This window comes from Hyposmocoma kahamanoa, unplaced genomic scaffold (assembly GCF_003589595.1).
Source record: "Hyposmocoma kahamanoa isolate Upper Pololo Valley unplaced genomic scaffold, ASM358959v1 64, whole genome shotgun sequence".
Taxonomy (NCBI): domain Eukaryota; kingdom Metazoa; phylum Arthropoda; class Insecta; order Lepidoptera; family Cosmopterigidae; genus Hyposmocoma; species Hyposmocoma kahamanoa.
The window spans coordinates 6345180-6358944 of NW_020653852.1; the positions used below are offsets into that span (position 1 = coordinate 6345180).

General features: G+C 36.2%; 2 protein-coding genes across 3 annotated transcripts in view; both read left to right on the forward strand.

Annotated features, from left to right (window-relative positions):
* Nucleotides 1–13765, forward strand: part of LOC113230662 (probable beta-hexosaminidase fdl) — a 190870-nt gene that overhangs the window by 89468 nt on the left and 87637 nt on the right. The window lies entirely within an intron of this gene.
* LOC113230837 (leucine-rich repeat-containing protein 74B-like) lies at nt 10527–12230 on the forward strand. The gene has a single exon (XM_026464936.1). The coding sequence runs from the start codon at nt 10527–10529 to the stop codon at nt 12228–12230; it is 1704 nt and encodes a 567-aa protein (XP_026320721.1).

The following is a 13765-nucleotide window of genomic DNA, read 5'->3' on the forward strand; positions in this document are numbered from 1 at the left end:
GCACTGGCAGTGTTCCTCGAGTCATTGCGTTTAAAGCTATAAGTGACACTGCAGCTGTTATAGACAGGCGTGTTGTTTGCCATGGACAAAAACAATAGAAAAAAGTAAAGGATCGTTAATCTATCGATTATTTTTCTTCACAATCACACAAGTCTTATGCGACAAACACTATTTTCCATTCTGTCATACAGTTAGATTAACCGCATTGATGTTTGATGAATAAGATATTAAAGAGTATTTATTGAATGTTATATATATTTATTAGTCATATGAAAAACTTATCCATATTTAAAAAGAAAACATTGAAAAAATAATGAAATTGATGAAGCCTAGAACTTGGACATTAGCTTATTCTGTTATACTTACATTACTGTTTTGTGTTGTTGTTTCATTGTTGTTGTTATAATTTTTAATGTGCAATTAAGAATATTTCCTTAATTAATTTATTGGATGAAGATGCGAAACTTTACTCTTTTCAAATGTCTCGATTGCGTGATCCTCAGGCTCCGCACCTCGCCTTCTATCTCCCGTTTTTATGAGAGGCTCCGACGCTAACAGTATATAGAATCGAAAAACCGATTGTTCGCGAAAATACGATTTGCGCTATCTTACGGCGACATACATAAGGGAACAAAAGAGTTGAGAAGTCTTAGGGCACGATCCCTCTCCAAAGCCCTCCACTGAAGCACCTTAAGTCTTCGGGAACGGTAGTAACGTACTATATGCTAGCTACTAGCTAGGCGTAGTTTCATCCATCGAAGTTCTCGGAACTTGTTGAAAATTTTTTGTTGCTACATCAATACGCGCAAGGATGTACACTCCAGTCCACCACAATAGGCCAATGAGCGGTTGTGACTTTAGTCTTCGAAGCATTGAATCTTCTCCGGCGTCCTGGTATCCTTGCGATGTTTTTTTTTCACCATTACAGTGAATTAGAGACTATTACAAATCTATGCGCCAAAAAGTTCTGCCACCTTACCTAGTCGCCAAGCAATGTCAAATGTCAGCGTTACTGTGTCCCAGTTTTGAAGTGTAAGAAGTGTGCTGATGAAATTACAGGCACATGGGACTTGTCAACTTATGTCTCAGGGTGACAGGCGCAGTGGCAGTGCCGTTCAGATCTTTGTGAATTAAAACTCTGAGTGGCACTGCAACTGTTATGGACACCCGTGTAGCTTACCATAAGGCGCACGACTTGTTTGTCCCGTCACTTCATATTATAAAAAAAATATGATAAATAATGTTTATAGCAAAGTTTATTTACTTATTGTTTATTGCAAAAGACAATTGTTTAAATTCATTTTATAAATTTAACATGTTACCTGTAAATATAATAAGAAATAATAAAATTATTCTGAGAAAAGTTCATAATTAAAACGCTGAAGTTGTGACGACGTTGTTGTTTTTGATGAAATTACAGGCACATGGGACTTTTCAACTTATGTCTCAGGGTGATGGGCGCAGAGGCAGTGCATCTCGGATCTTTGCGATTTAAAGCTCTAAGTGCACTGCAACTGTTACGGCCAGGCGTATCGTTTACCATCAGGCGCACGACTTATTCGTCTCATCATTTAGTACCATAAAAAAAATAACCCTCCATCTTTATTATCCTCTTTTCTGGTTCCTAGCCACTTATTCTTAAAATTTTGAATCGGTCTTGAATTTCTCTTCCTACACTATTCTTACGTTTGTTCTATCTGTTGTAACTACCATCGAAATTCTTGAAACGAATCGACGTGCCCATAAATCACCAATCACCTCCATTTTGTTAAACTTCAAGCTGATTACTATTACAATTCTTAAGTTACATGGGCTCTTTTGGGGTGAGTGTTATTTATTGTGTTAGATACTTTTATAGGGAGTGTTTTACAATAATTTAACCTTTTCTTTATATTATTTTATTTGTTATAGCCTCCTTAAATACTTTTATCATCTTTTAAAAAAAATCTTGTGGACCGAACTTTCTGTATTTTCATTTCGGCAAAGCTAGACTACAAAGTAAATTACTTAAATACTGGCTTTGAAATATAATCTCCAAATAGATTATATCACTACAATCGAACTAGGAAATCCTGTATCGACAAATAATAGTAACTAATGTTGCCCGCAAAAAGTGAAAATTATAAACAGAATTTTCTCTGTCTGATTATGAAACCCTGAAAAAACAAGTTACAAAAATCAACAGTATTACTTCCTGTTCTCACCTACAGGTAAAATTTCAGCTCCTTTATCTTTTTGTAGTCGACAGCAAGAATTCGCTGTGTCAATGTCCAAACCAACATTCCGAAGTGGCTTGGTCTTCTAGATCTGAGAACTAACATTGCAATTTCACAGCTGACCCTGCATTTTCAGCTGTAAATGTCGATTGTCGGTGTCTTTACAAATCGTTGACTCCAAATCGCTAGTTGAATTTTATGGAATTTATTGTTAAATGCTTTAAAAGTACTTATTTTATTCTCTATATTTTGTTTTTGACATCAGTGGTTTACTATATCGGTTCGATCACTTTACGAATGAATAAACGAAATAATCTTTATTCTACATTAAATTATTGTTAAAATACAATAAAGTAACTTAGGTATGAAGATAGTAAGATAATGTGCAACAGGCGGCCTTATTGCTATATAGCAATTTCTTCCAGGCAATTTTAGTATTTGGGATATGCAAAAGGGGTGCAATCAAAGAATATCATTATAAGTACACTACATAATAATTATTAATAAACTCATATACGTAGATAGAAATATCCATACAAATATTATTAATACATAACAATACATAAATAATAATAATAAATGCTTATATACTTTAAAAGGAAAAGGAAAGATGAAATAATAAGTATAGGAAATAAATGAAAGGATAGTGGAGAAAAAGACAAAACTTAGGACTTGAGGAAGTGATGCTTGAAGGAGTCAACAGAAGAGGAACCTTGAATCGATTCAGAGAGAGAATTCCACAATCTGATCGCAGAAACAGTAAAAGAGTTATCACTATTTTAACACATAAAATAAATAAATTAACTGTTACGATATTATATTGTATATAATATCGTTACAGTTACCTTTCTCTCTTTCAATTTCAAAAATCTGAGAGCCGCTGCAACGCACCTTGAGACATAAACCTCTCTGCCTGTAGTTTCATCAGCACCCTTACCCTTCAAAACCGAAACGCATTCTTATATTACGCTTGACAGCGGACAGCTTGGCTATACTTTTCTGGACGAACTCTTTAACAAGGAACTCTACTGCTACTAAGTGACTCGAGTTAGTCACCGACTGTCCGACTCCCGAGAGACGAACAGTGAACCATATAAAAAAAAAATTGTCAGTAATAAAACAATACTGGCTACCAGGAACAGCGCACGTGCGTGATGATATTATTTTTCGACATCAGCAAATTTCTATTACCGCGGTGGACAATAAAACCTGTTGCAAACCTCTCGGCTGGTTTGCACGCTATTATCATACCTAATTACTCTAATATTAAGGTTGCATATACTATGAAATGCAGCGAACACATTCGAAATGTTATTATCAGTGTACAGTAGACGCGGCATCTACACTATTTTGTACTTGTAAACAAACCGTTATAATTTTGCTGGCATTGTTTGCATGGACCGAATCTACAAGCCGCAATGGAATACCTCGATCGTAACACTTTAAACACACATTTTACACTACAAACTTAATTCTATCTCGGACAGATAAATTTAAAAAACGGTATTCAAGTATAGGGTACATTGTTATCTTGAAACCAAACACAAATAACTTTTTGTTTCTCAGACTGCGTATTCCGAGTAGTTACATATCAAATCAAATCATTTATTGTGTACGCACGTCTATAAGGTCTTATTTAACATTGTTGTGTCAGTTCGTATTGCCAATTTTACGGAATACAATTTACATAATTAAATTAATTTAACAGTATACTATTACATTTTAATTACATAATGTCAAATCTTAATTTTAATTTTAATTCTTAATTATATTTATGTCATTATTTTGTGGTGGTTAACTATTATGTTCTTGTCATTTAAGTAATCGCTGACTTTATAATATGCTTTCCCAGTCAATAAATTAAATAATTGCTTTTTAAAATTGGCATTGTCGTTAGTCTCAAGTATATAATTAGGCAGCTTATTGTATAGTTTTGGCGTCATCGCACAAATATTATCATGAAAGAGGGTAGTCTTACAGGCAACCAGTTTCAATTTATTGTGTCTTCGTGTACTTTCCACCTTGCTGAAGAGTGTGAGATTTTTCCGAACAAAAAGAACCGTTTCAAATATATATATTGAAGGAACTGTTAATAATCTCAGTTTTTCAAATTGCGGTATACACCTGTCCATACGGCACAACCCACAAATTGCCCGAATGCACCTTTTTTGTGCAATCAACACGTCCGTACTTCGTTTGGCATTACCCCAGAACATAATACCGTATCTTATGATTGAGGCTACATATCCGTGGTAAGCCGTTAGTAATGCATCTTGATCTACAACTTTAGACAGTCTCCACAAAGCGTATGCAAATCTATTTATTCTCATACACAAGATTTCTATGTGTTTTTCCCATGTTATGTTATACATAGCTACGAACTTGTTACAGGACTTTCATTGGCTCATTATTGGATGGTTTGCTTGTTGGAATTTGGTTGTGTGAGTGTTTTTATTATGACTCAAACTTATCATTTCCAATACATCTGCTTTGTTTTATTTTTGAAAAAAGAAATCAAGCGATCCAATTTTAATGATATATCACTACTGATCGGACGTGAGAGAACCTTTATGATTGCCCCATTCTCTCTCCGTGATTCAATTTAGTGATAATTAATTAAATAAGTAATTAGGGTGTCCCGCGAGTCGATCGTTCACCTATGGTTTTTTTTTTGCGCGTAAATTTCTATAGACGGTATCTATCAACTTTCTCATTTGCGCAGATTCATGTTTAATGGCTCGAAGCGTAAACAAAGCTTTCACATGATTGTGTATCAGAGACGATTATTATAGAGCCTTTTGATAAGGCCCATCGTTGGTGTAGTTGACTGCGGTAAACTGTAAAGCACTAATAACCTATAATGAGGAATCACCTAAAGACGATCGTAAGTAATGAAGTTTCTGTATAGGATCCAGAGTAACGTGTTTATGTATCATGGTGATATGAGTTTTGACAAATTTAAATTCTAATCACTGATCAAAAAAGCATAAGGATAGCTTAATCTCCGGTGTTTTAACTACTAGACAACGAACGTTCGTTGCTCTATCTCTCATCAAGCGCTATCCACCCAGTGCTGAGTGTAGGTCCCTTCCAATGCACGCCGTTACTTCCGTCTAGTGTGTTAGGCATCCAATTTTTCCCCGCCAATTTGTCTTGACAGAACTGTTCTCTTCTGTACTCTTCTCTGGGTATATATTATATGGGCAGGTGTAGTTTATGGCGTTCGTTGCATTTAGGATTGATTTCACTGCCTCAGTGGCCGAAGGGTTACCATGCCGGTCTGCCACGCAGAGGTCCCAGGTTCAATTCCCGGGCCGGGAGAAATATTTGTATGACTTACATTTATTTCTCTCATGAGTTTGGGTGTAATTTGTGGTTGTCTATGTGTGTGTCCATGGCACCCGCGACACAGGGTTTCCCTAGTGCGGGGCTATGTTGAGTGTGTGCGTTATTATTATTATGCGTTATTATCACTGGTCACCTAGAAACGGTGGAGACCATTAATAAAACTTGAAATACTTATAGTTTGTAATAGTTGAGCTTATTCTGAAGCCTTTGTTTTGCAATACATACCTACCTATCATACTTGATAGGTAGGTATGTAGGTAGTACTCGTATCTATGTAATGGCTGCGTGATTGTGACTAGGCTGTTATTTTATATGATTGGTCATAATTCCTTATGTTATTACTGTTAAAAGCCGTAGTAGCCTTATGGTTTGACCCATCACCTCTCAAGTAGAGACCGTGGGTTCGAAACCGGGTTCCACCTCTGAGTTTCTCGGAATTTATGTCCGAAATTAATTTGTAATGTACAATTTTCCATGAGCTTTTCGGTGAAGGACAACATCGTGATGAGACCTGCACGTTCATGAAGGTTCACCACTTTACCTATATCTGCCGCCAAGCAGTATTGAGAGCATTACTATGTTTCGATTTTGCAGGTTACCTGTTGACATTAACAGGCACATGGCACTTGTCAAATCTTTGCGATTTAAAGCACTAAGTGACACTACAACTGTTATGAACAAGCATGTCGCTTACCACCAGGCGTACGACTTGTTCGTCCTGTCACTTGTTATCATAAAAAAAAACCGAAGAAGGTTCACAGCTCTCGGAAAATGTATGAAGTCTCCAATCCGCATTGGGCCAGCGTGGTGGACTACGATCTAAACCTCGAGACGTGATCCGTGCCTAGCAGTGGGACGTATAAATGGGTTGATGTTGATAATGATGTTATTTATAAATTGATGATGTTATATTACCGTAATAATATACTACTTTTTTAATTCTTCTACGCTTTTATCATACTATCAGCCAGGTACTTAGAAGCTAGCCTAAAACGTACTCGATTTATATAGTTGTACATTATCCTCATGCCGCGTATGTAAAACCCTTATTATTCCAAAACTTAATAATACTACTTAAACCAATCTGGAGAAACGTGAAGCATATTTTCTATCCTGCGGAACATCATCAATTACACCGTGTAGCGTGTTCGTGGATAACTTACAGTAGCTGTTATCTTTACAATACTCTTTTACTTTTTGAATGTCGTGTGTTTTTATGAGTTATGAGTAACAGTTTTTCTTGAAAATCTGTTACTCATAACAAGTCAATACATTAAAGATATACCAGAATCTCAGGACAAATATAGATATGGAAAAGTACTGATAAATAGAATAAAACGTACGAATTTTCAACATTTCATTGAAATGTAAAATTAACATTTCTTATTAGTAATTACGTATTAATAATAAGCACTAGCACAGTAGATTCTGCTCGATGGGACACGTTTCGATCGCCGGTTCTTGAAGCCGAGTCCCTGACCCCAACCGACTATGCTATTACTGGGGAACACAATCTGTCTTAGTGTTGTTAAAAAACCGTTTTTTTTCTGGAGCACGTTTTTTTGCTAAATGTATGAACATAAAAATATGACAATATGACACATTGACTTACAATTATATGGACGTCGGGTCCGCGCTAAAAAGTGTCCGCACTTGTAAGGCGCTAAAATCGTATACAGAGCGCGACACTCCGCTTTAGTCTTCATTTGTTCTACTGACAGCGCGATACTGCGATGACATTACAATTTAAATTTCGAATAGGTTGACTTGGGACATTTTTTTCGTGGTTTTTGTATTAGACCCGTCGTCCATTTATTTGTAAGTCAATGATATGACAAATATATTTTTTTTACTACATTTCCTCTTTTGTTGTTAATATTATTCTTCATAGATAAATTGCTCAAAGTAAATGGGCAACACTCATAGTGTTGTCAATTTGTGGCGAATTCCCCGAATTTCAGAGAGCATTTTATGGAATTGACGCTAAGTGCTAACATTTTACCTTTTTTTAAAAATCTATCGATTGCTGTTGCATCGCTACTTTGATGATTACTGATAAAAACATTACTTATTTATTTATCTAAGAGCGACATCAATATTTTTTCCCTATCACACATATCCCTTATATAAAGGGTTTTTCAATAAGAACTTTTTGTAAATCAAAATAAAACAATAAATTTAGATGACAATGATTCAAATTTTTATTGTATTAATAAAAGTAAGGTTTGGCAATTATTAATGAAAAATGATATCTGATAAATGTCCACCACGACCACAGTTACAGATGTCGATTCTTTCCATAAAGTTTTTAATCACTTTTTGAGAAAGTGGTGGGTTTATTTGGTTAATCACTTCAAAAATTGTGAGTTTTAAGGCTGCAATCAATTCGATTGGCTCCGTGTAGACTCTGTCTTTAACATAACCCCATAAAAAATAATCCAGCGGTGTTAAATCATATGATTTAACAGCTGGCTACTTAACGGCTGAATTTCGTGTAATTATCGGGAAATTTGGTTTGCAATAAATTAATTCATTGTTTCGGTGGCAATGTGACTTGTGCCGTTGGCATTGGGCCGTTTTTTTTCGAAAATTCGGCTGGAAATGCGGTAACGGTGAATGGATCACGCTATCGCGAGATGTTATCAACTCAATTTTGGCCTAGCATTGACGACATGGATATCACTGACATGTGGTTTCAACAAGACGGTGCCACATGTCACACAGCCAATGAGACGATCAATTTATTGCAAACCAAATTTGCTGATCGCGTAATTTCCCGAAATTCAGCTGTTAAATGGCCAGCCAGATCGTGTGATTTAACACCACTGGATTATTTTTTGTGGGGCTATCTTAAGGACAGAGTCTATACGGAGCCAATCGAATCGACTACAGCCTTAAAACTCAAAATCCGTGATGCGATAGCCGAAATAGACCCGACATTTTGCCAAAAAGTGATTAAAAATTTTGATGAAAGAATCGACTTCTGTCAGCGTGGTCGTGGTGGACATTTGCCAGATATCATTTTTCATTCATAATTGCCGAACTTTTCTCTTTGTAATACAATAAAAATTTGAATCATCTTCATCTAAATTTTTTGTTTTATTTTGTTTTAGAAAACAAAGTTCTTGTTGAAAGACCCTTTAGCAACATTTATATAGAATTATTAGCAAGCCGCTTATGTAAAATTATTCGGTAGGATTTGAATGAAGGAAACGAAGACACAGAAAATATTGATGACATTACAAGTGTGGGTAACACCTGTAACAGTAGTAACACTAGTAACACCACAAATGAAGATTAAATTTTTGTTATAATTATCATGGTAATTGATTGTAATAAACATGTTATATATATTCACACACACACACACATATATATATATATATATGTGTATATTCTTAAAACAAAAGTTAGTGTCTTATTTTATTTCAGTTATTCCATTGTATATTTTTTCTTTGTTTTTTTTTTTTCAAAAATGTGAAAAGAAACATTTGTTTTTTTTTCAAGTTACAACACTAGTCTGTCCCATTTAAAAATTTAAAATTTATCTTTAGGCCATCATCATCTTATTTGAGAGCTAGACTCTTGTTGGTGTAGCCTCCTCCATTCCTCACTTTTGCCAGGCCAGTTCTTTGGCCTCTCTATAGCTGTTCACTTTGATCTTATTTTTTATTTGTTCACTACACGCCATTCTTGGTCTTCCTCCCTTCCTTTTCCCTTTTATCCTGCCCTATATTACCACAAATTCGTCACTACGCAACAAATGTCCAAACATTTTCCCCCTTCTCCTCTCTATTGCATTCAAAAGACTGTCTTCCCCAACCCTTTCCAAAACTTCCTCATTTGATCTCTTTTCAATCCATTTTATTTTATTTTATTCTTTGGCCCCATCGATTGGAAGGAGTATTATATAATTATGTACTCCTTTTTACAAATCTTTGGGTTATAATATCCTTAGACTATAGAAACTTTTTTTCCATCCACTAAGGTTATATCGGTTACTCTGCTTTATTGTGTAACTTATGTCGATTGAAGATATTTTTAAGTTTCGAGTTCTTAGGTTTTCGCGATTGTTACACATAGGAAATGAAACTATTTTTCCGGACCTTTACAGGTCCCATGGTCACGGTTGAATCAACCGTGATCATGGGACCCGAAACGTCGGTTTGTTTGAAAAAATTAATATACGCGATTTAAATCCGGAAAAATAGTTTCATTTCCTATTTTTAAGTTCTTTTTTTTTATAAAAAATAGTGACAGACATAATATTAATACGAGAAATATAAATAAACTAGCTATTTTCGACAGTCGTCTTCACAAAGTCACGAATTCATTTAAAGGGCTTTGTAAACGCTTCTATAATAAGATTCCTATTGATATCCAAAATTTGCCATTTACGTTTAAAACTATAGTGAAACAAAAACTTTGTACTACGGCCCAACTCACACTGGCGCAGAATCGAAGCGTCACGACGCGTCATGTTTTCGCCTATAGCATATTCATCTCTATTTTCCCATTATTAAGTTACAAATTTGTGTTATGCGAATATGGAAAGGCGCGTCGACGCATAACTGCGACCACACTGTGATCCGGGCGCACTAATGCGAACGTCGCCGCGCGACGACGCGCGTCGCCAAGCGTTGTAGTTGAAAAATAGGACACGACGTGACGCTTCGACTCCGCGCCAGTGTGAGTTGAGCCTAAGACTTCTATTGATTTTTAAATAATTTACTTGACGTAAATATTGAAAATCCACTTCGATTATTCTGTCATCTAATGTCATCTTCTATGTTTGTAACATATTGTACATTCTTTTTAAGACAATAATACCTTTTAGCTTTTGTAGAAAGATATTTAAGTTTTTGTTAAGTTGACTAAGGTTGAGCAATATTTAGTTTTTATACGTATTTGTTAAAGTCGTAACTTAGGCACATATCTAGAAATAGATACTCAAGTGCAAAAATGGAAGATAGTGCAGGAAACCTGGGAGTTTCGGCTGAGGTCTTGTTTGTAAAAGAAGAAATTGTCAGTAGTTCCAGCGAAGACCTCCCTGCGGAAGAATGGTCCTCGCTTATTATAGCGAATCCATTTTCGAGTGTGAACCCGAAAAAAAGATTACAAGAAGAAGGCCTGTACGACCCAGGTAGCGGAGAAATGTGTACAAAGTACCTACGGATGTCAGACAGCTCTGTGTTCAGACATCCATATTATAATTATCCAGCCGTTTTGGACCCAGGTATCAAAATCGCACTATTGAACCCTGAACCAGAGCGTCCTCCCTACCCAGATGACGGATACGATCTGTACATGGATCTTTGTAAGGAACATAATATTTGTCCCGTAAACCTTTTCTATTCGAATCTACAGGCCCCTGAAATAAATTTAAAATATTACTGTGCTGGGTCTGCAAACGTTAGAATGATGGCGATGGCGTTGGAGCGCAACAACTTCGTTAAACGTTTTGAACTCACTGACAATCACCTTAACATAGACGCTTGCTACCATTTAGGACAAATGATCAAAAATAATACTACTCTAGAAGAATTAATTATGGATGGATGTAAAATTAGGGAAGTGGGGCTACGTAACCTAACCGCTTATATGACTTCTAATATTACTATTAAAACATTCAGCCTAGCTCGAAATGATCTCAGCGACGATGGTGGTGAGCTATTTGTAAGACTCATTGCTGCAGGCGCTAGGTTCAGTAGGGTCAATTTGAGATACAACGGTTTGGGAATGAATACTGTGACGGCATTACATGAAGCCCTACAAATTCATAATATTATAACACATTTAGATCTTTCATGGAATCCTCTTGTTCACGTGGGATCTGTAGTAAAGTTTTTAAAGACTCTAGCAGAAACAAGCGAAACACTTCAAGAGCTAAATCTCTCTTACGCGGGATTCAGCAGCGAACGCGTGGCAGAAGCTATCGCCGAAGTAACAACCATAAAACAATTAAAAATTTTGGACTTAAAAGGCAACAAATTGAACGACGAATGCGCACCGATTCTTGTATCGAATCTTCTAAACTCTAAGCTACACACTTATGATCTTTCAGACAACGAATTTACTCCTTCTGGCGCCTGTAAAATATTACTCCCATTAACAAAACCGAAGGTGTGTTTGAAAAACTTGTTCCTCGACAACATTTGTGTCAATAGAACTTTCATGGGCATTCTAGAAAAGGTAAGGAGGTTGAAAGTTCGTAAGAATTTTGTAGTGACATTCGATAAAGTTTTGCACGACTGGATTGCTATTGGAGACGATCCTAGAACATTAATATTGAAACGTGGTGAATACATGGGAAAAATGAAGAAGAAAGACCCTACGAATGTTCCGTTGTTCCTGTTGTCATTGAGTTACGCCGCTGACTACATCAGAGCAAAGGAGGTCATCGTGATGATGAAAGATAAAAAAATACCAACTAATGACGACTGGGTAGATGGATTGATCAAAGCATTTCCTGGACCGATAGTAGACAAAAAACCCACTGTGGACTCTGAAAAGATGCGGGAATATATCAGGCGGTTGTGGCCAGATGAGAAGCTGCCCCCAGACTGGACACCGCCTGTTATGATTAGAGTGGACGTAAAGAACAAGAAGGTAGTTAAAAAAAGTAATACTGCTTTACCCGTCGAAAAGAAAAAAAAGAAGAAATAGTTTACGTGATTGAGTAGAAACAATAAGATTATTTATTTTATTGTTGCTAATTATATAATAATGTGCTAGTGGATTTGTAATATATTTCAATGGCTGCAATCTAATTTATAAATTTCAAATTCTATAAGAAATCTTTGCCCTTAAAATCATATAAGAACAAAAACAGTAACTTCACAGTCATTCTGGAAACCATATCAGCGACGAAAATCCTCAAGAATATCCTAAATATTAGATTTAAAAAAAGAATCAATTCGCAATACTTTCTTCTTCTTTTTCTTCTTTTAAATGTTATGGCTCCATCGACATAATCGATGATTTCGCCTATATGCGGTAGTTTTTTATAAATAACACAAAAATTGTGGCGGACGCCATTAGCAAGGCCAATCCTCCCACGAACTCATACTTACAATAGCTGCATTGTTGATAGAAACTGAAATTTGTCATAAATAAAGCAGATTTTTATGATCAGATATTTTTGCACTGTGTTCACGTACTATATAGTCCTATTATTAAGACTCATAACAAGCTGCTTAAAATATTTTACTTCATAATTATTAATGGTTGGTATTCTTTGTTTAACTTGATGCTCTTGAACATTATTGTATTTATTTTTGTGAAATATTTAAGAAATAACAATTTAAAAATGTTGTTTTGTTTTCCTTTTTTCTTTAAGCCCACTCCGTCACGATATGGATTTATATTTATAAGACCCATTTATACATCCCGCTGCTGGACACGGATCTCGACTCAGGCGAGAGCTTAGGCCCTTAGTTCCCGAAGCGGTTCAGGTGGACCCCTAGGGGTCCACGGAAGACTCGACGGGGGTCTACTTTGGCGTGACAAAAAATAATATGGATATGGAATATGGTAGAAATGTAGCTACCAGCTAAATTTTGAAAGTGGTCTATGAGAAAAAAAGTCTGGATACCTCTGGCTTAGGCCATATTCCGCCACGCTGGGCCAATGCGGGTTGTGGATTTCACACGTTATCCGAGGGTTGTGAACTTTCTTCGGTTATCTTTATGATACCAAGTGCCGGGACGAACAAATCGTACGCCAGGTGGTAAGCGACATGCTTGTTCATAACAGTTGTAGTGCCACTCGGTTAAATCACAAAGATTTGAGGAGCACTGCTACTGCGCCCATTACCTTGAGACATAAGTTAACAAGTCCCATGTGCCTGTTAATTTCACCAGCACCCATAGGTACCCTGCAAAATTGAAACAGATATGCTCACAATACAGCGTCGCGGCACATATGGGTAAGGTGGTAGGTACTTTCCTGGACAAACTTTTCCACAAGGAGCTCAACTGCTACAATACATGCAGGTTTCATCACGATATTTTCCTTCACCGAAAAGTTCAATGTTCAAATTTAATTTCGCGCATAAATTCCGAGAAACTCAAAGGTGCGAGCCCGGATTTGAACCTACACCCTCTGCTTGAGAGGCGATAGGTCAAATTATTGGGCTACCACAGCCACAACATAAAGCCGAAGTGTTATTGAGTAACTTTTTTAACACACAATTATTGAAA